Source organism: Aquarana catesbeiana, linkage group LG01 (assembly GCF_042186555.1).
Source record: "Aquarana catesbeiana isolate 2022-GZ linkage group LG01, ASM4218655v1, whole genome shotgun sequence".
Classification (NCBI taxonomy): Eukaryota; Metazoa; Chordata; class Amphibia; order Anura; family Ranidae; genus Aquarana; species Aquarana catesbeiana.
In genome coordinates, this window is record NC_133324.1 from 376,011,763 (window position 1) to 376,038,568 (window position 26,806).

A 26,806-nucleotide genomic window follows, 5' to 3' on the forward strand; every position below is an offset into this window, starting at 1 on the left:
GGCTCTTTGCGAGACTGTAAAGTTGTGCTGAGCTGTACAATTCTTGAAGATGTAGTCAAACAATATATGTCAAAGGTCGAAAAAAATATTAAAGGCCTGTGTATACAGGCATCTCTCAGAACTGGTTTTCTCTCCATACAGGTCCATGGTAGTGCTTGAAAGTAGCCTAGTAGTCAAATGCAGGCCTGAAGGAAGTCAACTGCAGGTCAAACACACCTGTCAATTAATTGTAAGTCCTCATGCACATGGACGTTTTTACAGCCGCGTTTTTTAGCGTTTTTTACAGCTTAAAAACGCCTGTCTATGTTAGTCTATGGATTCATGCCCACCTAGACGTTTTTGAGCTGCAAATAGCCTAGGCGTTTTTAAGCTGTAAAAAAAACCCAGGACCAGTGCGTTCCGAGGCGCGGCGCTAGAGCTGTAAAAACGCAAAACGCGGAAAAACGCGCAAAAACGCGACCGCGGCGTTTTTTCGCGTTTTTTAGCTCCGGCGTTTTTTGGTTAAAAAGAGATGATTGGACACTGTAATCTCTGTAAAAACAGGAATTTCCTGTCTGGACATTAGATTACCCAAGAGTCCTTTGCACAGCCGTGTGACTGTGGTGATATTGGCTTCAAGATGGCTAGTGCAGTCTCTCAAGTGGAGCTAATAAATGCGGTACAGGCCCATCCAGAACTGTGGGATGTGGCACATCCACTGCATGGAGACCACATCCGGAAGGTGAAAGCCTGGGAGGACATAAGTGCTGCGATTACCCCTGGCTGGGAACAAATCAGAAATGCGGAAAGAAAGGAGATAAGTAAGTCTATTTTCCTTGAATGCATGATCTGTTTGTGTGTAATGTAAATGAAGATTGCATATTTAACCCTTTGTTTTCCATGTTATTTTAGGCAAAATTATGCAGCGCCGCTGGAAGTCCCTACGTGACCGTGTCAGGAGGGACCTCACGGACGAAGACAAGGCGGCACGTAGCGGAGCACCAGCGCCAACCAAAAAAAAACATGTTTACCACAGCAATCTCCAATTCCTAAGGCAAAATATGCAGAACCATACCAGACCGTAAGTTTTTTTCATATATTTGCCTATGTACATTGCTTTTCAGGCAGTATGTTCCATGGCTATTGTAACCACTTTCCGAACGCCACATGTACATATTCGTCGGCAGAATGGTACGGCAGCACAAATGGGCGTACCTGTACGTCCCTTTTAAGTTGCCGCCTTGGCGGCGCGCTTTCCCATTTTGAGGTCCATGAGTCCGACAGCGGGTCCTGCGGACTCAATGTCCGCGGGCACACCGGCGATCGTCTCAGGGAGAGGAAGAGGTCAATGCCAGTGTAATTTTTACAGTATGTCATTACAATTTTAATCGCACTGATCGCTGTAAAAATGAAAATTTTTCGAAAAAATGTGTCCAAATTGTCCAATGTGTCGGCCGTATTGTCGCAGTCATGCTAAAAATCGCTGATCTCCCCCATTACTAATAAAAAAAAATTTGCAATCATTGCAATTTTAATCGCACTGATCGCTGTAAAAATGACAATTTTTCCAAAAATGTGTCCAAATTGTCCAATGTGTCGGCCGTATTGTCGCAGTCATGCTAAAAATCGCTGATCTCCCCCATTACTAATAAAAAAAAATTTGCAATCATTGCAATTTTAATCGCACTGATCGCTGTAAAAATGACAATTTTTCCAAAAATGTGTCCAAATTGTCCAATGTGTCGGCCGTATTGTCGCAGTCATGCTAAAAATCGCTGATCTCCCCCATTACTAATAAAAAAAAATTTGCAATCATTGCAATTTTAATCGCACTGATCGCTGTAAAAATGACAATTTTTCCAAAAATGTGTCCAAATTGTCCAATGTGTCGGCCGTATTGTCGCAGTCATGCTAAAAATCGCTGATCTCCCCCATTAATAATAAAAAAAAATGGTCCGGGCTAAAGTAGTTACGTTTATACAATTTGTATTGTTTGCAGGACAACTTCAAATTTTAGACTCGGAGAGGTCGATGAGGAAGATGCAGAGGTTCAGAGACCAAACAGTCCAATGACCACCTCTGGATCTCCACGACCGATCAGCGAGGGAGTTGTTGAGGGCACAGATGAGGTAACTGCTTCGGTCTGCCTGTCTATCTCATTGTCTGTCTGTCCATGTACATGTCAATGTAAACATTTTTGTTCTTTTGCAGGAATCGAGGGCTGTGGAAACACCGTCTCCTGCCAGTTATCAAAGTGGAGAGCAGCGCGGTCGTCGCGGTGTTCGTGGCCGTGGGCGTGGACGTCAGGCGAGGGGCGGCTATAATCCCGAGGCTGATGACAGGGTGCTAGCACTGCTGCAGGAAGTGCGGCAGGAGAGGCGCAGTATGGATGCCTTTTTAGACACCAATAACCCACGCGCCTGCTTCTGCCGCAGCCTTTACCACATCCTGGAGGACATTGGGGGAGACCAAGAGAAACTTTGTATGGATTGCATGTACGCTATTGCAATGCAATACAGACATGCAAAATTGAGTGGCGGGCCACCTCCATGCGATCCATATAATGTTTCTCATGATCCCCCAATGGCCCCTGGGACCTCAGCAGTGCTAGCACCCCCCTCTCACTATCAGCCCCCTCCTCAACGCCAACCACCACCTATGCCGTCCCAGACCTCATACCATAGCCTGCAAGCGTATGCTGATTTTCCACCTTCCACCTCCCATTTTCAGCCCTCATACCCTCTACCCCGCTACCAGCAGGATTTTGGGAGTGATCGCCAGGCCCAACCATTACCCTGTCCCCAATCCCCACATCCCCAATGCAATCAACCATCCACCACCTATCACCAGTTGTGATCCCAAAATAAAATCTTTTTTTTCTTGAAATACCAGTTGTGATCCCAATCCTTTATTTAATTTTTTTTTTTGTTTGAAAAGTCTTTTATATGATGCACAACAGCACTCCTTTGCACTCTGCTTGCCCTGAAGGCAGAGTGCAAAGGACTCTATCGTACTCTGCCTTCGGACAAGCGTAAGCTTGCTCTTTTTTGGGCTTAGCCTAGGCTTACCCCGAAGGCAGAGTCAAATTGACTTGTAGAACAATCGTTGACAAATGGACCAAAAAATAACAAACTTCAATTTTGAAATGCTTTATTTCAAAAAACACAAGACAGCAAAGGTAGATGTATTGCAAATATTTTTTAGATATAATCATTCTGCCATGATACCTCTCCATCAGGGGATTCAAAAAATTCTGCAAATTGGTTTCGAATGCTCATGACACGTGCAGTTGAACGCAAGTCCATAAATTGAACCCTCTGAAGTTGTCTAATGGGCTCCTGTTCAACATTATTTCTGTCACTGTCCCGCAGAAAATTGTGCAGAACGCAGCATGCCAGGATGACTTGAATGGCGTTGTCAACATCCAATTGCATACTTGTAAGCAAAACTCGCCATTTGGCCGTGCACACCCCGAATGCACATTCAACAACACGGCGTGCACGGCTGAGCCGATAATTGAAAATTTTTTGTTGTCGGCTGAGACCAGTGCCACTGTATGGCCTCATTAGATTTTCAGCCAGTCCAAAGGCCTCATCTGCCACCATGACTAATGGCAAGCTGGGTTCTTCAGTGCAGGGTAGCAGCCTGCTTTCAGGAATATTGAGTCGTCCCTCATGTAGACGACGTCCGAAGGCCAACTCGCGGAATATGCGGGCATCACCTTGGCTTCCATATGCTCCCACATCTACAAACAGAAATTTGAGGTGTGCATCGGACAATGCCAGGAGGACCACCGAAAAATATTTTTTGTAATTAAAATATGAAGATCCAGAGTGGGGAGGCTTCTTCACCCTGATGTGTTTCCCATCAAGGGCTCCTATACAATTTGGGAACTGAGTTTTTTCCCAAAAAGTGTCCACAACTGATTCCCAGATGTCTTCGGTTGGCTCTGGCATTACAACGTTATGCAATTCCTCCCATATTGCCGCACATGTTTCCTTTATTATTTTTGAGACCGTTGAGAGGCCAAGGAGGAAGTAGTGATGCAAGGAAGCATAACTTTGTCCCGTGGCAAGGAACCTAAGATAACATAATAAATTTAGTTATTGAAAGAGTAAAGCATAAACATAAGTCCTAACCCTACCCTTAAACCTAACCCTATCTCCTAACCCTAACCCCTAACCCCTAACCCTAACTCCTAACCCTAACTCCTAACCCTAACCCCTAACCCCTAACCCTAACCCCTTACACCTAACCATAACCCTAACTCCTAACCATAACCCCTAACCCTAACCCCTAACCCCTTACACCTAACCCTAACTCCTAACCCTAACCCCTAACCCCTAATCCTAACCCCTAACCCTAACCCCTAATCCTAACCCCTAACCCCAACTCCTAACCCTAACCCCTAACCCTAACCCTAACCCCTAACCCTAACCCCTAACCCTAAACCCTTACACCTAACCCTAACCCTAACCCCTAACCCTAACCCCAACCCCTTACACCTAACCATAACCCTAACTCCTAACCCTAACCCCTAACCCTAACTCCTAACCCTAACCCCTAACCCTAACCCCTAACCCTAACTCCTAACCCTAACCCCTAACCCTAACTCCTAACCCTAACCCCTAACCCCTAATCCTAACCCCTAATCCTAACCCTAACTCCTAACCCTAACCCCTAACCCTAACCCCTTACACCTAACCATAACCCTAACTCCTAACCCTAACCCCTAACCCTAACCCCTAACCCCTAACCCTAACTCCTTACACCTAACCATAACCCTAACTCCTAACCCTAACCCCTAACCCCTAACCCTAACCCCTAACCCTAACCCCTTACACCTAACCATAACCCTAACTCCTAACCCTAACCCTAACCCCTAACCCTAACTCCTAACCCTAACCCCTAACCCTAACCCCTAACCCTAACCCCTAACCCCTAACCCTAACCCCTTACACCTAACCATAACCCTAACTCCTAACCCTAACCCCTAACCCTAACCCTAACCCCTAACCCCTAACCCTAACTCCTAACCCTAACTCCTAACCCTAACCCTAACTCCTAACCCTAACCCTAACCCCTAACCCTAACTCCTAACCCCTAACCCTAACTCCTAACCCCTAACCCCTAACCCTAACCCCCTAACCCCTAACCCTAACCGTAACCCTAACCCCTCCTCCCATATGTGTATTCACTTACCTGAGTGTCACTAGCATCCGTTCCTCCGGTGACACAGAGCTACACATCACAGTGTCCATCCTTGTGAGCCTTGGCCTGAGCCTCTCCAACAGGTCATCAAAGAGCGGCACTGACATCCTTGTAAAGTTGAAGAACTTTGTTGGATATGAGCGCAGTTGGGAATAAATATTGCCAAAGTACCCCGTAGAAAACCGATTGGATACCATTGGATGCACCCAAAATCGACGTCTGCTGCTTCTCTCCTCCTCCTGTCTCATTCTCCGCTGCCTCCGCAACACAATCAGAAGGATTGCCTCATCGATCTTTTGCATGACAGGATCCATATTTCTCAGAAAAATACTGAAAAATACTGAAATATACTGAAAACTCTGAAACACTCTGAAACACTCTCTCCTCTCTCTCTCTCCTACCAAAATGGCACCGACACATGCTCATTAACATATTTTCTTTGGTTTCTGTGGCATTGTGGGAAATTTGGGAGTGTATATAGCTGAGAGATGTGTTTTTCATTAAAAAACGCTACTTAGCGCTAACGCGGAAAAACGCGCAAAAACGCACAAAAACGCTAATGCAAAACGCGGTAAAAATCGCCGGTTTTTCCAGGCGTCGAACCTAGCTTTACAGCTCGTTTTTTAAAACGTCCATGTGCATGAGGACTAAATGATCTTAAAAGTATCCCAAACTGATGTCAAACACAAGTTGAATATACCTGAAAGCATGCTGCATTTACCCACCAACACATGCTCTTAAAGGATAAGTTCACTTTTTCCCCCCTAAATTCCAGCTCCCCTATGTACTAATATAGCATTAATATACTTTTTTGCAAAAATATCAAAGCTTTCTATTAAATTTACAGACACTTCACTTGTCCTCGTCAATGTTTCCAAACATATCCATTAGTTTTGCCTTAATTCCTGGTCAGGCTTTAGGTCATGACACAAGAAGGCGTTGACCAGCTGACCTCATTAGCACACACCCTGCATCATCCACCCTCCTACCTAATCACCCATTTCCAGCTGCATGTTTTTTAAATGAAATGCAATCAGTGATCACCCTTCTCACTAAATACACAATATACAATCAGTGTATGGGCATCTTTATACAAGTACACAGGAGGGAGTGGACAGAAACACTCAACTGTCAAACACCGTTCACATCTCTGCATAGCGGGAACTCGCATTCCCACGTTTTTTATTTTTTTCGGGGGGGGGGGGGCGTTTTGCAGAACTTTCACACATCACACATAGGGCACCTGAATGGGCTGCCCTACACGTAACAATTGCCCCAAAGAAGCTTCAGGGCTTTTTTTTAGCGAGGAGCTTGGTGCGTTTTGTGATTAATGGTGCAGCGCATTTCTGAAATGCAAGGAAATGCACAGATGTGAATGGAGCCTCATTGTTCCTGTGACAACGCACCAATTGCACGTTCATGCCCCATTCACATCTAGCATAGTGGGAGCGCACATTTTGTAGCTCGTTTTACCTTTGACACGCATAGTGTCAACTCCTTCCTCTGTAATGACCTATAGTCTGACCAGGAAGTAAGGAAAAACTAATGGATATGTTTGGAAACATTGATGAGGACAAGTGAAGTAAGTGTCTGTAGATTTAATTGAAAGCTTTGATATTTTTGCAAAAAAAAAAAAAAGTACAATAATGCTATATTGGTACATAGGAAACATGGAATTTAGAAAAAAAAAGAAGAGGTGTACAAAGGTGAACTTATCCTTTAAAGTAGCACATAATACAAAAAAGCTCAAAGGTATTTCTCACCACATACATTTTCATTGTCCTATTGAAGATGCCATCCAATGCGAGGCATCTGGTTCAGAAGATGAAATGCAGCCAACTATTTCTATGATGGTTCTGTATATGTTATTTACTTCTTCTCTGTGACCAAAGTAGAGTAAAAGCTTATGGCCACTGTTAGAAATGGTCAAGTTAAACAGAGATCGGGAACTGTAGTGGTCAGTACTTTAATAAAACTACATTATATACTGATATGCCCTTACCATGCTTCTGTTTCTTTCTGTTTTCAGGGGTGGTTACTGAGCATCTTTGTAAAGACAATTCGGATGGTTCTTCCTGCAGGCTTCAATGGGTAAATAAACCACAAAAATGCACAACACACAGTACAGAATAACCCTCCAAAAAATATCATGGGATTGCTGATTGCATTGGTGTGTTTTAGAGACCCCCGTACTTCAGACACATGCTGAAAGAAGGATAGCAGATATCCAGAAATTGATAGAAACAAGAAGCTGAAGTCAAAGATTTGCCAAGCAAGGCAGGACCTGGAATGGAAGTTAAAGATCAAAACAGACAACAACTAGATAGAAGAAGTAGTGTAATATTTTATCAGCAGTCATATGTGTATTCTAATGATAGGTAGGGCCAGGGGTGACCATTACTTTGGACAATCCTACATGGAGAAGGTTCAGATAAGTAACACGTGTCTAGATATATCGTACAATCAAGAGCAGAAGTTAGAAAACCAACACCACATAAAACACGATTGGATACTGGAATACACTTGGGCTGGAAGCCAAGTCATTACAGTCAGTAATACTTGTACTTAGCTCAGACCGTACACCAGGTTTGGCTGATGGAGGTGGAGTTTCTAAATAGTCATGGGCAATGAGGTTTCTAAATAGTCTTGGGCAATGAGGGGACAATCCACAGGTGAAGAGAAAATGCAGGTGACACCATGTATAAGTACCAAGCTAATAGTAAAGATTACAGAGAAATGGAGATTGATAGAGCATTATGCAGTTAAAAAATATGCACAGAAATGGTTAAGCCACAGGATGAAATCAGACCTCATAAGGCTGGATTTGTGACTTTATTGCATGTTTGTTTGAAATGATATTAGTTATATATTGTCACAAAGTGTTGGGTGGTGAGCGGCGTGGCACTACTACCCCGGGCGGCCAGTGGTCCGGCACTTACTTAATCTAGGTGGCAGGCTGTGGTGTCCTCCAGCACGGTCTGCCTGCCCTACGTGCGGCGGGGTGCAGGCAGTGGCTCCGGTGTCCGCTTCTCCAGCAGCTTCCTCTGCCATGTGTCTCCTCTCTCTTCCACCTAAGCGCTAGGCATCCAATAGGATCACCTGATGCCTTGGCCAACATTGGAAACATTGATTGGTGGGAGGAACTTTCGTGTGAAAATACACAACTGGGTGGGCTCGGAGCGCAGTGCCCCCGAGCCCACCCTTTTTTGAAGCCTATTGGAGCCTCTGGCTCTAATCACGTGATTCAAAAACACTCCCCCCCATTGGAAGCCATAGTCTGGCACCCTGATATGTAGATCAGGGGGGCGGATGCATGGATGGGAGGCCGCGCCCGTTCGCATTTCATGGACGGGCCGCCACTGTCTGAACTGCTTTATGCCTAGCTGTTTACATTTTTTACAAAGCAAAGTAAATATTCAAAGTTAAAACGTATGCCTGGCCAATAACTTTTTTTAGTTCTGCATAGAGTAGAGGATTGGAACCTCTGTCTGGTTTATATTGCTTTTCAGGGCTCTGTTAGAGAGATTTAGCCTTACTTCTGTCCTGCTGACAATGGTTTTACCAGACAGGCAGTGAAGGAAAATCTAGACCAAGGACTAGGACAGCTATAAAAATTTGACATGGTTAAAGTCTTCCCCTGCTCGCCTAAAAAAAAGCATTTTTATTTCTGTCTTTGTTATTAAGGAGTTCCCTCGAAAATCATCAGTGGTTCTAACTAAGGCCCATGCCGTTCAACAGAAAACAAGTTTTGGCTGGACATATACCCTAATTATAAACAGTCCAACTGGTGTCCTTAGGCTTTGTTTGGACTTAAAGTGATTGTAAACTCTTACTTATACCCCAAGTGACTAGCCTCAGATGAAACACAGATAACGCAAACTCTCCTACATAATTTGTTTATGTTTATCTGCAGTTTTCTCTTCTCTGCATTCATTCAAAGTCCAGAATTTAAAAATCTTGTCTGAGCTGTCAGAAAAAAAAAGTGGGTGGAGAGTTTAAATTATACTCTGTAAAGCTCAGTAAGGAAAGGTCTGAGAGCTGGTTGAAGAGAAGTGACACACACACCCTTTACACAGCATACAGGAACAGAGCTGGGGCTGTCAGTCAGAGGCTGTGTACTGGAGCTCCCCCACCTTGTATCTATGATGTCAAGAAAACTTGTCAAAACTGATTCATGCAGGTAGAGGAACAAGGCAGTGGAGAGAAATTACACTTAGTGCTCTGGACTGAGACAAGTACACACTATAGAGGGATATGCTACTAAATTTACAACCATTTTAAAGTAGAACTATGGGGTTTGTAAGAAGAACATACATACATACTCTCCTCCATGCTGCAGCATCCATGTGAGCTGTCCCATGCTGGCTCTTAGAGAGCTACTCATAGCGGAAAACCCTGACTATCCATCACTGCCCCCTGATCTGCTCCTCCAAAATGGGGGGGGGGGGGGGCTGCTGGCTCTGGCTCTCAGCCACATGCTAAAAATCAGAGCTAGCTGCCAATCAGGTAGACAGGTGGATCTCAATAATATTGTCAGGAACCTTCTCGAAGATGGCACAACTCTAGCCTGTCAGCTGACAACGGGCGATAGCCTACTATCAACTGACCCTGGGTCACAGGAGTAGGCGAAAAGGAGGAGGAAATGTACTCCTTTGACCCAAAAGAGAAGTATAGCCAAAAAATGATTTATCCAAATGTCTCTTAATATTTAGCACATATTCCTTGCCTTCCATCTACCCTGGAAGCTTAAGCCTGTCATACATGGATTGAAATTCAGCCGGATAAGCAGGGACTGTCCAAATTTCAATCCATGTATGGGCACTGTGGTTGTGCAGAAGTTGGATTTTCCCCACTCGACAAGTGCTGCAGGCTTTAGCCAGCACCACAGCGAGAATTCCCTCATCCACCTCAAACGTGTGGAAGGGGGAATATGGTCAGTTTAACTCGTTGCTTGAACGAAATAAAAACGGACTCATGTATGGGCTGCCTTAGTTATGATTCTGTTTTTGACCATTATTTTACATGTGATCGTAACATAAATACAACCTTCATTATGTACCATCTTGTACAACTCTGTTAATAATAGACTGAATGCAAAATTTGCCTAAATTATGTTTATTTCTGGTGCAGGCTCCAGATGGAGACCATGATTCCATGTGGCTACTTCTACCAGATGAACTGTTGATTAACATTTTTGCTAATTTGTTGCATAAAGACCTGGCTAATGTTGCTCAAGTATGCAGAAGGTTCAGATACATTGCAAATGATGATAGCTTATGTAAGTACCTCTTTGGTATATTTTTCTTATAAGGGCACTGCAAACCCACAGTCTTTATCATAACTGACTGAAAAGCAAGGTGTACTTAAAAAACAAGAATATTGGGTTCATCAAATGACATCTCCATTGATGTGACTGTCTTTTCAGTTCGGTAATCCTCTTTAAAATCTATTAAATGTTAATCCTCCTCATCTTCCTTTATCTTCCTCTTTGTTATGCTAATCTCTCTCTCTCTCTATATATCTATATATATTTATCTATCTATCTATCTATCTATCTATCTATCTATCTATCTATCTATCTATCTATCTATCTATCTATCTATCTATCTATCTATCTATCTATCTCTATATCTATATCTATATATATATCTATATATTTTTTTTTCACTGTATATATTAGAACATGCTCTGTAGGAGGAGAAAGAGAGTGGGGGTAAAATTGGATAATGTCTAGGCACACACTTTAAGGATATGCCTCATTTATCAAAGAACAAGGCTGAAGGTGTGCCTAATAAAATGCCTCTCCTAAGTGGCTGAAGGTAAAGGGTGGGAATACACAAGGAAGAGCATTTGTAGAACTGCAGCAGGAACCAAAACTTGTATGAACCCTTTAGGGAAAACTGACAGAAGTTTTAGGATTTGCTTAGCAAAAGGATTTGCGTGATCTAGGTTAAGTGTCAAATTAAAGGAGAAGTGCAGGACTGTAAAAAAATAAACATACATACTTACCTACCTGATGCAGCATCAGTCCGATGCCGCAAACTGTCACCCATTGCCTCTAAGCCCGATCAACGTGACCACTGAGTTCAATTATCAGGTCCGCTCTGAGCAGAAAGTATTGACTCAATCACTGCTCTCTGCTCTGCCCCTCCAGAGCTTACTGGAGCACCGTGCTGTAGAGCGGTAGTGGGAACGGCTGGCTCAGGCTTTCAGCGACACACTGAGAGGCTGAGCCAGCGTCTGGTCAGGAGTCTTAATGGATCTAGACATTATTGTGGAGATCCTCTCAGCGATCGGAGCAGGTCTGTGACGTCAACCAACAGTGGACTTCAGCCCTCTGTTGGCTGATTCTGGGCCATCGGTGCAAAAGTAAGTACATGGCTGTGACCCACAGGAGAAGTATGGCCAAACAAGCTTTGGCCATACTTCTTTGGTTACTGCAATGTTTGTAAGCAGGCAGGCATTTTATTGCAGCATAGAAATACACAACCTTATTTCCTGCCTGTTACCCAACTTCTATAGACTGTACACTGAGCTGTACATGCAGATTTATGTGGCATCTGCTGGGTGCTGGGATCAATTAAAGCAGAACTTTACTCACCTCAGTTCCAGCAATTCTGCATCCTGGAGCTCTTCACCGACCGCTGACATCTTCTAGCGGCCGGCTTCTGGGCACCTCTTTTGGCTGGGCTGCTATGACATCACTCCCATGAATACACGGGAGTGCAGTCAGATTGGGCATTGCCAAGTATTTGCAGTTAGCTGTGAGTGCACAGCTCACTGAACAGGGGCAGGCAAGCAGGTGGGTCATTTTAATGTAGAAGAGACAAAGCATGTCCTGCCTGCAAAAATCCTGCCTGTTCACCAAAGTTCCACTTCAACTTCTGTGCGCATGGGTGGGAGTTATGTCATCCAGGGCTGTTCAGTCAAAATAGCCAAAGATGTCAAACCCAGAAGACGACAAAGATGTCAGCATCAGTGAGAGAGCTTGTGGATGTCCCACCAATAGAGAGGTGAATTCGTGAGAACAGAAATAAAGCTTCACTCATCTGTAAAAGGGATTTGTTTCCGTTTTCTGTAATTCTGTTATGATTGTAAACAACTTGATAACCTGTTGACTCCACTTCACATTTCAATAGAATTATTTTGTTAACATTCATATGAACAGTAAACAGCAATTCTGATTGATTAATAATGATGATGACAAATATTTGATGAATGAGTTTGTTTCTTTCTATTCTTGTTTGATTGGAGAAAAAGTACACAGCTACATGAGCAGCTGCCTTATTCCCATAAGTTACTTTTGTAGCTATATTTAGTGGTTTGTTGGAAAACAAGCTGTAATCTAACAAATTGATTAAAATTAGCATAAGTCAACAGTAAGCTAAAAACATATTAAGAGAGAGAAGGTCGAAAACAAAGAATACATGAAGTCATCAGGTCATATAAAAATAATCAAATACAGTAGTTTAAAAAAACACCTGGGAAGTCATGCTAGCATATCCAAAATGAAAAGTAGACAATTATCAATAGTGATCTTCTGTAATACGTAGCCTATTGTGCTATGCTTATAGGTAAAACGATGCTGGACTGATTTGTTCCATTATAAAAGTAGGAATAAATACAAAGAAAACTATTTGCCTGTTTTTGTGTTTGCCAGTTATTGTACTTTTATTTAGTCTTTCTTTCGAAGGTGAGAACAGATTCTGGGCATTTATTTTTTAAATACAACTAGTGTAAGTAACTGAATTTAATTTAATTTTAGCATTTAAAAGTACTTTATCCAGCAGTACAACTTATACTGGGAGAGCAAGGAGCATCACTAGAAGCCAATACTATATATACTTCTGCTGACAAGAGAAGAGCGATAAATCATGTCTGCCCACTCACAGGCTGAGGGCAAGGAGGTGACCAGGTTCTAGTGCATTACTGCAGAAGAAAAAAATGAAAGTCACCAACCTGTCTACTAGGGCTGTGTAAATCTCAGTACTTCACAGGCAGTAGTTTAAATCATTTGGCAAGTAGAACAGCTATCATATAACAATTTAGGCTTATATGTATTTAGGCTTTTGGTTGGGGTTCAACTTTAAAGAATCAGTTCAGGCAAGTGTGATAGCAGATGCCCTATTTTGGGCACCAGTCTTCTGACCATAGTGCCTGGATCTGTTGTTGCTCACCTTAGACTCTAGAGCAGGGATCTTCAAACTACGGCCCTCCAGCTGTTCCGGAACTACACATCCCATGAGGCATTGTAAAACTCTGACATTCACAGACATGACTAGGCATGATGGGAATTGTAGTTCCTGAACAACTGGAGGGCCGTAGTTTGAAGACCCCTGCTCTAGAGCAATGGATATTCTAGTACTGGCTTAGGTGTTCTCACTTCTTCTGCATCCTCCATAGTAGAAATAAAAAAATCAACAGAGAGCGGGAAACTCTCTTGTAATGACAATAGCAAGTGTGCAGATCTAGGTAGAGAAAATTGAGTACTGCCCGTGATACTTTTTTTATTTGCACTAACATACAATTTTTCAGGACAAGCTTTGGGGTATGTCCCCTTCTTCAAGGTCCAAGCAGTATTGATTCACAACAGTTTTAGCAGTTAAAACAAAAAAAAAAAAACACACAATCTCTGAGGGAAAGGAAAAAACAAAAGAAATACAAACACATACAAATCAATGTATATGGCAATGGTAATAAAGCTAGCAACAGAGTTAGTGTGATAAGACAGAGGGATAGCTATAGACTGGGGGGGGGGGGGGGAGGGCAAGTGGATGACAGTACAATTTTTCTCATTGATCAACACTTTTCACCCATCTATCAGACTAAAAATGGGTTATTCAAACTCAAATATCAACTTCCTAGACACCGCAGTATACATCAGGGATGACAAGCCTCACACTTGATATACAGAAAACCGACTGACCGATGCAGCTATCTCCATAGTTCCAGTTTTCACCCCCAACACACTAAACGGGCCATCATACACAGCCAGGCCATCAGATACCACCAAATTTGTTCAGACCCAGAAGACAGAGATAAACATCTCAGAACACTGGTAGACACTTTCCATAAGAAAGGTTACAAAGAAAAAAAACATCAGCAACAGCATCAACACAGCCTTGAAATCTCAAAGAGAAAATCTCCTCCAATACACAGAGAAAAAAAACAAATAACCGAGTACCTCTAGTCACCACATACAACCCAGCACTAGAAGGGATCAAAAAGACAATCAAAGATTTACAACCCATTATAACAGAGGATGAAACTGTGAAAGAAATATTCCAACAACCCCCAATATTGGCTTTCAGACAATCACCCAACCTCAGACATAAACTAATCAGCAGGAAACTTCACTCTGATTTTGAAATCACAAACAATGGAAGCAAACCCTGCAATAAAAAATGCTGCAAACTGTGACACCAGATCAATCTATCCAAAAGTGTCACACACACACAAATGGAACCTTTAATATCATGGGATCATACAAGTGCACCTCCAGTAATGTTGTGTACCTCATCCAATGCCAAAGGTGTAGCAAAGGACCTTATGTTGGTGAAACAGGACAGAAGCGAGCGATGAATTAGCACAGACACACTATCAAGGAACATAAAGAAGACAGTTTCTGCACACCTGCGGGATATCACTTCTCACAACCGGACCGCACTATGGCCTCTTTCACACGAGGGATCCGTATGTCCGTTTTTCATCCTTCCGTTTTCGGATGAAAAACGGACATACATGTATCCCTATGGAGCATCGGATGTCAGCGGTGACATGTCCGCCGACATCCGACCCGCTCCGATCCGAAAAGTGTAACGGAGGAAAATCCTACTTTTCCATCCATTTTCGGATCAGATCGGGTGATGACGGACCGTAGTGTCCCCCATAGGGGAGAGCGGCGCTCTGACAGGTCCGTCGCTGCACAGTGTGCAGCGATGGACCTGTCATCTTTCTGCTCAGCGGGGATCGGCGGAGCGATCCCCGCTGAGCAAGCGGGTGCTTACGGGGCGGATCATCACTGATCCGCCCCGTGTGAAAGAGCCCTTTAGAAGACCTCAATGTTTTAGTTCTTAAATGGAATTTCAGAACTATGCAGGAATGGAAAACATTTGAACTAAGAATGATACTTCTTTTTGACACAAAAAATAACAGCCTAAATTTATATATTGGTTTCCTTACCCATTATACTACAGTTTTACGACCCCTCTGTGACTGTCAACTCCCCCCCTGCCCCCCAGTCTATAGCTATCCCTCTGTCTTATCTCACTAACTCTACTGCTAGCTTTATTACCATTGCCATATACATTGATTTGTATGTGTTTTTTTTTCTTTCCCTTTCCCTCAGAGATATTTTTTTTTTGTTTTTTGTTTTTTTGTTTTAACATTTTAACATTCTGCTAAAACTGTTGTGAATCAGTACTGATTGGACCTTGAAGAAGGGGACATACCCCAAAAGCTTGTCCTGAAAAATTGTATGTTAGTGCAAATAGAAAAAGTATCTTGGACAGTACTCAATTTTCTCTGTCACAATTGTACTAATACGGCTACAATCACCTCAAGTATGATAGATTTAGGTAGAAAAAGCAGATTTCCTGCTATTTAACATCTGAGAAAGAAGGTCTAGCTCTTCAGCAACAGGAACCGAGTTTTGGGTGTAATGATAATGTTTGTGTTGACAGACATAAAAGAATACATCATAATTGTGACCATTCAAACCTATAACAATATGTAAGGAAGGCTATCATAGCCAATCAATCTAGACAAGTTAAAACAAAAGCCTTTCTCATCCGGGATGCTATGGAAACCTGGGGTTCGTCCATAGGTTGCTATTGATTTCTTGAGACAAGAGTAGTGGCAGATTGATCTCCTGCCTACATTGATATACACAAATGTATGGGGTCATACACCCAGGATAAATGTTTATATCTACACTAACAATCAATGTAAGCGATCATTACTACACTGACCACTAATGCAAGGCATCACTTTTATAGGGCATACACACGGTCGAACTTTGTTCGGACATTCCGACAACAAAATCCTAGAATTTTTTCCGACGGATGTTGGCTCAAACTTGTTTTGTCTACACACGGTCGCATAAAGTTGTCGGAAAATCCGATCGTTCTAAACGCGGTGACGTAAAACACGTACGTCGGGACTATAAACGGGGCAGTGGCCAATAGCTTTCATCTCTTTATTTATTCTGAGCATGCGGCACTTTGTCCGTCGGATTTGTGTACACACGATCGGAATTTCCGACAACGGATTTTGTTGTCTGAAAATTTTATCTCCTGCTCTCCAACTTTGTGTGTCAGAAAATCCGATGGAAAATGTCCGATGGAGCCCCCACACGGTCGGAATTTCCGACAACACACTCCGATCGGACATTTTCCATCGGAAAATCCGACCGTGTGTACGGGGCATTACACTGACCACCAATGTAAATGTCCACTACTACACTGACCACCAATATAAGACATCGCTTCTACACTGACTACCAATGTAAGTGGTCACTACTACTTTGACCACCAAAGCAAAAGTTCACTTCTACATTGACCACCAATGTAAAGTTTACTTCTACACATATTTGTGCACATATTTAACCATTTGCCGTTCGCGCTATAGCTGAATGACGGCTACAGTGCAACTGGCCAGTTCTGCATGGGCGTAATATGACCGTAGCGGCATGAGGGCGGTGCACTCTTTGATTGCTGTGTCCTTAGGACACAGCTTATCACAGATCAGAGTAAAGGGACAATCACAGGGGCCTTTTACCACTCTGACAGCGTGAGGAGAGGAGAGCAGATAACCGGCTTGTGTGAAAGGGACATCTACACTGATATTCATGGCCCTGATTATCAGTGTCATGATTATCAGTGCAGTCCCAACAGTGCCCACCAGTGCTACCAAACAGTGCCCACCAGTCAGTGCCCATTAGTGCCTCCTCATCAGTATCACCCATCAGTGCCACCTACCAGTGCCCAACAGTGCCAACTATCAGTGCCCAGTGCCGCCTATCAGTGCCTATCAGTGCCCTTCAGTGCCACCTATTAGTGCCCATCAGTGTCACCTATCAGTGCAGCCTCATAAATGCCTCCTCATCAGTACCTCATCATCAGTTCTCACTGGTGCCACCGCATCAGTGCCTATCAGTGCAGCCTGTCCATGCCCATCAGTGCTGCCTTATCAGTGCAGCCTATGAGTGCCTATCAGCGCCCATCAGTGAAGGAGAAAAATGATCTGTTTGCAAAATTTTAAAACAAACCCTGAAAAACATAGCAAAAATTAAAAAAAAACCCAGTCATCATTAAAAATACCACCAAAAGAAAGCTGTATTTGTGTAAAAACAATAATACAATGTTCATATGGGTACAGTGTTGCATGACCACGCACTTGCCATTCAAAGTGTGACAGCGCTAAAAGCTGAAAATTGGCCTGAGCAGGAAGGGGGCAAAAGTGCCCATTAGGGAAGTAGTTAAAAGAAATGCTCCCCTAACATCTTGAAACGGTGTCCATGTACATATATAGCAAAACCTCTTGTTCAGAGCACTTATGGAGCTTCAGAACATGTATCTTATGATGTGGGCATGACCCCAGGTGGAGTTCATCCTCCACGTAATCACAGGTACTGAGCATATGGTATGTTACGGTAGCATACCATATGCACAGTACCTGCATTTACCCAGAAACTGTATATAAGATCAAGATTTCAAGATTCAGGCCAACTTATGTGAACATCTGTGTAGCACAGGGCTACATATACACCAATTTTTAAAAAGATTGAGAAAGGCTGCTGTATCCAGTTGAGAAATTCAAGGTTTATCTCAACTGATCATTAACAAATGCTTCTGTAATGATGGCTAACTGTAGTTCCCAGTTGTCATTTGTCTTTGTACAGAATGGGGGTCTGCCTTGCAACCTTGCTTACAAATGACCCTTATTTCAAATGAATGCGTTTGTTTCATGCAGCTGGTATGTCTGTATGATACAGTATATAATCAGACGTAAACCGAGTTCATGTAAAACGTTCTGGCCTGGGGCACAGGGACACTGGCTGGTTGTACTATTAGATGTTGCCTGGGTACTGCGTCATTTATCTTGTAAATTCCAATACAAATATTAACACCTTGGACAAACATGCAGTGCGCAGTACTTCACAGTATCAAAGCACAACGTCAGAGTCGCTGTTCATCTGTTTTCTGAACAAAATGTTTATTTTGTGTAGAAGTCTGAGTGCTGAAATTGGCGCTGCTTGTACAGGATAACTGAAGGTGGATAAGATCTCGATGTTTATCCAGGTTGCATAGTGACTGAGCGGTCACCAGTAGCAAACAAGAAATATTTCCCTGGTGATTGAATGGCAAACAAAAGAACAACTGTATTATAGTACAGATAGCGTGTCATTAGTCTGCAGTGCTGACATATCCGCATTCATATAGAAATTCCTTTAGAAAGCAGATTTAAAATAAAGCAAATAGAACATACAAAATTAGTCCAAATCAACACTTACACTATCAAGCAGAAAAATTGCTTAAAGGGCAACTCCACTTTCGTGGGGAAAAAAAAATAGTTAATAAAGAAAAAATAATATAACGTATACAATTGCGACTTAAGTCATATTGTGATTGAATGTCTTTAAAAATGACCTTTCCTTTTCAATCTGCAGCTCTGTAATTTTCTGTAAAATGCAATGCAGTGTGGCTACATGGAGGTGTTCTGTACACAGCATGTGTACAGACCACCCCCCAGAAACATAATTTCCTGCTTGTGTGATTGGCTCACTGATTTTCCCAGAAGTCTGCACTATGATACAAGTCAGATTTGTGGCATCCCCTGCAACAAAAATGTCATTTTTGGTGAGATACTCCCAATAAGAACACATCTAAAGGGATGCAGGCCCAGCAGATTTCCTCATTAGTGCTCTGCAGCTGCACAGCTGACAGATAAATTATGAAACCACTCCCATTAGACTTACTTTTCCACATGGACACAGACAAACACACAGGGATTTCTTCAGATTAACAAAAGGTAGGAATCTGCAAGTTTGTTAAAATCCTTGCAATGTACATAGATAACCCAGAGGGGAATGTTTTTTTTTTTCCTCAACAAAAGTAGAGTTACTCTTTAACATGAGACAAATCCCACAAAATAAGTTGAAAACCTTGTAAACCCAATAACAAAAATAAATTATATTGTAGATTACCAGTCCTTGGATGTAGTGGCTGTATCCATTTTCTTCTTTCAGGCAGTTTTCCTTTACAGGGGGTCCCCGGGTTACAAACAAGTTAGGGACTGTAGGTTTGTTCTTAAGTTGAATCTGTTTGTAAGTCGGAACAGGTACATTTTTTAAGTGTAGCTCCAGCCAAAAAAACAATTTTTAAGCTTTTTGGAAAACATAGGGAAGGGTTAACACCCCTGTAACATTTGTTTTGCTGTGTGTGCACCTCTTCAGAAGATTTCACCTCACTTTCTGTCCCAATGACAATTGGATTTTGAAAATTTTCCCCATAATAGCTCTTACAGAAGTTTATTTCTCTTCCTAGGGGTAGATTTCCTCTCACTTCCTGTTGTCTCCCTCCGTTTGTAAGTAGGAGTCGTTTGTAAGTCGGATGTTTGTAACTAGGGGACCCCCTGTATTTTCACTTTGTGATCCTGCCAGTAATACACTACCTAGGGTGCCAATACTCGCTCTCTGTACTGTATCTATGGAGGAGCAATGTTGTCAGCCTACACTGCTCCCCTGATATGGACTACAAATACCTCCTCCTCTCCTTATCTTCCTTACATAGTGAGATGAGGTTTTATAGTCCACAGAAGATAGCAAGTGAAAGCTCATTAGATATATTTCAAATCATTTGGTATCAGTCCAGTGCACAGGAAGTTACAAGGAAGCTGGATAACATACTGTATTTGATGCAGTGCTCTTTTATGAAATACTTTTGACTAACATTTTTCTTCTTCTGATTTAGGGAAGGTGATTAAGATTACAAACTGCCATTCCCTCAGTGACAACTGTCTAGTGTCTATAGGACTTCATCACCCTGAAACGTTGTCTTTATATCGCTGCCATGATGAGAGCCAAAACATAACAGAAGAAGGCCTTGGGAAACTTTTCCAGCATTGCAAGACTTCTCTTATGGTAAAAACCCTGTGCAAATATTCTAGGTCACTAAGCACATATTTTATTTATTTCACCATGCTTTTAATATTAGGTCACTAAATATGTTTTAGCATAAGATCATACAAAAATACTGCATTGCAGTTTAAAGTATTTAATGACTACATATAAGTCAGACTAAGCAACTTGCGGCCCCAGGGCCAAATCTAGCCATTTGGCTGTCCCTATCTGGCCCTTAAAATCTCCACTGTCAGTATTCCTTTCTTAACCTGTCAGCTTCTTCACTAAGGACGCTGACAGGCTCAGAGAGGCATGCTGACAGATGTCTGTGTGGAAAGCTGCAAGAGCTGGAAGGAGAGAGCCTGAAAAGCTGATTGGTACAGAGGGTAGCCTATGGGAGAGTGTTGCAGCCCACCACACTCCCTCCGCTCTTCTACCTGGCCAAGTTCTTCCTTTGATAGCACCTGCACACTGCAAGCCCCAAGAACCTTGCACCCGCTCTTCACTCCAGGTCGGGATCTGCAGAAATCCCTGCTTTACCTCAGGCTCCCTCCTTCCAGTCAGTGCTTTTCAGAGGGCGTTTGACAGGCAGTGAGGCGATGTTATAGTGCGTCTTCACCACCTGATTTAACCCTATATTGCTGAACTTCCACGCTGCAATGCTGTGCATTGCACGCAGAAGCACAGCCTTATTGAACTCAATGGCTGAGTTTGACAAACAGTGCTGCTTGAGTTTATTGCATCAATTAAACAAATGAGGCAAAAAGATTCACAGTATACAGGTTTTTTTATGCTTTCCTTAGAGGCAAGAAGGATTTCTAGAACTTTGTAGAATTTCTTTATAGTGAATATACCACTAATTGGGGAACCATCTGGCCCTGTCATTTTATTAAACACAAAGGAGAAGACAGCAGCATTTCCTCAATTGTAATAGGGGCCTCCAATAACAATACCTGTTGCGAGGATAGGTTAGGCATATCAGTTTGAGTCAAATAATGATCTAACTCAATAGTGGTAGTGTGCTTTCAACATACAGTACATCTGTATAAAAATCAACAAATGTACGCACAATCTCTTTAGTATGTTCAACAATCTTTTCATTTTAATCTATGAATCAAGGGATATTACAAGGAACAAAATACACCTGGAATAGCTAAACCAATAATTTTCTATCAGTGATTCCAGGGACATTACAAATTAAATAATTCTTAAAATCATAAAGTTGGCAACAGGTTAGGAAGTTAACTATGTGGTTCATCACACCCCAGGAACACCCACGGGGCTTTCATTGGAAGGATCCCTTATGTGCTTTTTAAATCCATTATATGCTCATCCCTGCCACCCATTTGTGCAGGTGTTGTTTATAAACCTACCTTTTCAGGTTTAGCTCCCTTCAGTTTCTACCATCCTTCTAATTTCTTCTAATCACTTAAATGTTTACCCTGTGGGGGTTCTTCCTTTTGGATGTAGTTGTCTGTTCAATCTTCTCTTTAGGGATCTTTTTTGCCCAGTAAATTTTTTTCTGGTTGACTGAATTGTAATGTTGGTCTAGTTTTCTTCCTGTTAGGATAGTGTGTTTTTCCATCTCTTTTTTTCTAGATAGTTGGCAGTTTCCACTTAGCGGTAATTCTCTGTCTTGAGAACAAGGATGACCTTCAGTGCCTTCCCCTTGGTTGTGGCAGTTCCCCTGTTTTTGTATGGCCTTTTCTTCATCTAGCCTTGATTCAGATGTTGATTCTTTCAGATACTCTGTTATGGGAGGTTCCTTCATCAATTGGATCTCCTGTGTATTGCTTGCTCACAAAATTGGGACATGATAAGTAGAGTTGGGGTTATATGGGGGCTGGCTTCAACAATTTTGTTTTTCCAGTGTTCCAACTTCCCACAGGCGGCAGTATATCTGAACTGTTTCAGAATTCCTAAAGTCCTGTGTTCCTCAATAGACTTTGTGTTAGTAGACGTGGGTGCATTTTTTTCAATAAAGAAGAAATATTGAAAAATTGAACAAAATTGCTTTTCTGTACAGTTTTTTAACCATCTTTTATGCAACATAGTGGAATAAAAAAACTATAGAGCCATGACCAGCATAAGAACATTTAAATATTTGCATATACAATCCAAGCAATAAAAAAAGCTTTAAAAGTGGCCTTCCCTGACATCTGTATCAGCAGTCATTGGGGAGTAATTCATCCTCAAATTTACAGCAACAACACTTTCACTTTCACTCAGTAGATGATTTAGCTTTCACTTTCAGCAGTAAGTTGACAGCTTCCCAGTCTTGGGGAATGGGAGTTGGGGAGTTTTGAATCTGAATTGCTCCATACTACCAGCAGCAGCAAGGACATGTTTACTGCTTATTAACTCAGAGTTTATTTGAACTATTTTCCCCTTTTGCCGTTACACAATGGATGCACACACAAAAAAAAGATCTGTTTGCATATATTGGTAATATAACATTAAGATAAGATTAAAACAGGTTTAGGACAATGTCAGATGGGGGCGATTCCTCTGCTAGAGACAAAATCACCAGCGGCAGGATCAATAAAGAGGCTGCCTGTCTGTCCCTTTGGAATTGCTCGCTTTGTAGGCAGATGCAGCGAGAGGTCACTCCCAATCTTGATGGCTAGTGATGGGAACAACTTCCCGCTGCCTCAGATACAGAGAGAGCGATTCAATAGGGACAAAATGAATATGACATCTGTCTGTAGGTTTATTACAGAGCACAGGCTAGCATTTTGACATTTCCTTACATTTAAAAGGTTACTATAGGTAACTATGCTTCTTAGTTTAAATTAGACTGAATTATGAAATAAAGCATTGTTTCCCTCGCCTTTTCTCAAATACTGCTTGTTACTATTTTTTTTTACACACTTTTTTTTGTATTAAACAGGCATTGTGGAGTAATTTATACTCCAAAAAATAATTGTGTGGATCTTTCCAAATGTTTCCAATGAATGCAATTGTGAGCCTGTCTGGTGGCATGGAAAAAATGTTTGAGAAACCCTGAATAAAAATTTGTATTGTTCCCACATACGTGTCTTAAAAATCCACAACGTCTTGTATGTGTGTTACTAAAGTCTGAAGTGTGCAAATGAATAATGCACCTGTTCCTTCCAAGCCTTAAAGGGTTTTGGCACAGCCGCTGTTTCCATTTACTGTTTTGGCTTTGCAGTTAGTAGGTTGGATGCAGGACAGACGTCACTAGTGTGCAGAACTTGACTAGGACTGTTAGGGAATATCTGAGGCACAGTGCAGTTGTGGCCATACCCATATCTATTGAAGTCTGAAGAGCTTTCACGTGTTTATTTACAAAAGAAAACCACATCCTGGAACCATACCTGGCAGGCAAGTGTGTGAGATTATGTAGCTGGTACTGAGAAATGGATGACGTCACTGTTCCCTTAGATGAAATGCAGGAGATTTATTTCACATACCAGTTTACTGAGTGATTGTCATCTGGTAACTGGGAGTTTCTTTGTCCAGGAATGCATCCTCTCATGAAACTATACTTTCAGTTAAGTTACAAAATAAAATACTACTTACTCTGCACATTTTTAACAACAAATTGATAAGACAATGAAATGCCCAAAGTGTAACTCAAACTAAAATTATTTTTTTAGTTTTGGACAGAGTGGTAAAACCTGTCAGGTTTTAATGGTAAAGCTAAAAAAACTTTCACAAGTTGTCTATTATACCACTATTTGTACATATATGATATCACAACTTGTTATAAAAAAAGTATAAAAACTATACAAAGTCATATACAGCGGGAAAATAATTATTTGATTTCCCGCAGATTTTGTAAGTTTGCCCACTTACAAATGAATGAAAATTCTATATTTTTTATCATAGATTTTATTTTAAATGATAGAGACAAAATATCAACCAAAAATCCAGAAAAAAAACACGATACAATGTTATAAATTACAGTTGCAGTTTAGTGAGTAAAATAAGTATTTGATCCCCTACCAACCAACAAATATTTTGGCTCCCCCAGACTGGCTACAGTATGTGTTAATGTAGTACAGAGATTTGTCCTGTTAATTTAAGAAGGTGCTCCTAACGACAACTCGTTATGTGTATAAAAGACACCTGTCCACAGAATCTCTTTCTTAAATTCAAACCTCACAATCATGGGCAAGGTCAGAAAGCTGTCAAAGGACAAGGGACAAGATTGTACACCTGCTCAAGGCTGGAATGGACTACAAGACCTTCAGCAAGAAGCTTGGTGAGGAGACAACTGTTGGAGCGATTATACGCAAATGGAAGAAATACAAAATAACCATCAAGTGCCCTCGGTCTGGAGCTCCATGCAAGATTTCGCCTCATGGGGTAAGGATGATCATAAGAAAAGTGAGGGATCAGCCCAGAACTACATAGGAGGAGCTTGTGAATGATCTCAAGGCAGTTGGGACCACAGTCACCAAACAAACCATTGTTAACACAATACGCCACCATGGATTGAAATCCTGCAAGGCCCGCAAGGTGCCTCTCCTCAAGAAGGCACATGTATAGGTCCATCTGAAGTTTGCCAATGAACATCTAAATGATTCAGAAAAGGATTGGGAGAAAGTGCTTTGGTCAGATGAGACCAAAATTGAGCTCTTTGGCATTAACTAGACTCGCTGTGTTTGTAGGAAGAAAAATGCTGACTATGACACTAAGAACACCATCCCTACAGTCAAGCACGGAGGTGGAAACATTTTGCTTTGGGACTGTTTCTCTGGCTGACTTTGCTGCATTGGGGGGCCAATGGACAGGGTCATGTATTGTAAAATCTTGGATGAGAACCATCTTCTCTCAGCCAGAACACTAAAAAAATTGGTCATGGATGGGTCTTCCAGCATGACAATGACCCAAAACATACCGCCAAGGCAAAAAAAAGAGTGGCTCAAGAAGAAGCACATTAATGTCATGGAGTGACCTAGCCAGTCTCCAGCCCTTAATCCTATAGAAAATGTATGTAGGGAGCTGAAACTTCGAGTTGCCAAGGGACAGCCAAGAAACCTTAAGGATTTATAGAAGATCTGTAAAGAAGAGTTCCTCCCAAGATGTGTGCAAACCTGGTAACCAACTACAAGAAACGTCTTACCTCTGTGCTTGCCAACAAGGGGTTCTCCAAGTACTAAGTCATGTTTTGCTTGTGGATCAAATACTTAAATTAACTCACTGAACTGCAACTCAATTTATAACATTTGTATCATGAGTTTTTTCGGGATTTTTGGTTGCTATTCTGTCTCTATCATTTAAAATACACCTATGATAAAAATTATAGACCCTTTATTTCTTTGTAATTGAGAAAACTTACAAAATATGCGGGGGATCAAATACATTTTTTACCCACTGTATATGCTTAATACATACACAAAAACTGAGTATCCACACATCCCTAACCATATGTAATCACTCCATGTGTGATTACATACGAACACCCCTAAACGGAAGAAAGCTTTAAAATAGGAAAAAGAACATCTAAGCGCTGTTAGGCTCCATGCACAAAGGTGCATTTGCCCCTGCAGCATAAACACGCTGTGTATTTTTAGTGTCTCGGATGTCTTGGAGCTGGGTAGAGCTGCCCATAGACACGAATGGGTTGAGGGCACCTATACACAGCTATGCGTAAAGCAGCACATGAGCACAAATGTAAGGGCCGGAATGCAGGTACTGTGCCTTCAGGACATTACATCTATGCAAAATGATAGGGAACCATCAGCTCACTATTGTATATGCACTGCACCATCAAGTTGATGTGCGTAACAGGTGCAACGTCCCTTAAGATGTAGGCTCACCAGCTATGGTGCGGTGTCCGGGGCTTAAAATTCTAACTAAAATAGAGCAGGAGGAAAAAGAAGACCCCCCTGAGAAAGGAAGTCACGGGCAGACCAAGCTGCTTATCAAGGGAAATTTATTATTGCACAATTAATGAAAACAAGAATACAAAAACTAGGTACCCACCACCAACACCTAGACTAATATTAAAATAAGACAACGTTGTCTATATAAAAGCAGTTGCCCCACGTATACATCAGGCACACACACCCCATATACACCCAAGTGAATAGGCGGTTAGATAGGCAGGTAAGTCCTGGTTACTAGCACCATCACTAAACGTGCAAATCCCGTCATTATTAACCATCAAGCCCCCAGGTGGGGGATAAGTGGGTAATTTATTGGGAATTCACACACTTGAAAAATAGACCCTATAAAGAGGGATGCCACTGGGTTAACTTAGTTGACTCTTATTCCACAGGTTATAAACACTGTATAGAGGGTGGCATATAGCCACAAGTAGTCAGTAATTTGTTCATGTTTTCAGCTTCAGGCCAAGCCGTATAAGCAAGGGTAACCGAGTGTAAAGTTTATTTAACTAGGATAGTGGGTAAAGTTCCTCTGCAGATCAGGACAGAAGTATTGTGCAATGATATAGACAATCACAGGACCACTGCTCCACTCACCCAACCGTTGTGGGCAAGAGTCTCTTATAGCTGGCAGGTG

The 26,806-nt window shown here is 41.9% G+C and overlaps 1 protein-coding gene across 1 annotated transcript in view; it reads left to right on the top strand.

The window, feature by feature from the left end:
* Positions 1-26,806, top strand: part of LOC141146928 (uncharacterized) — a 109,629-nt gene that overhangs the window by 37,629 nt on the left and 45,194 nt on the right. Inside the window, exons 6-8 of the mRNA XM_073633735.1 lie at positions 7,220-7,281; positions 10,321-10,468; positions 20,163-20,332. Of these exons, the coding sequence (XP_073489836.1) occupies positions 7,220-7,281; positions 10,321-10,468; positions 20,163-20,332 (380 nt within the window). The remainder of the gene's footprint in view (positions 1-7,219; positions 7,282-10,320; positions 10,469-20,162; positions 20,333-26,806) is intronic.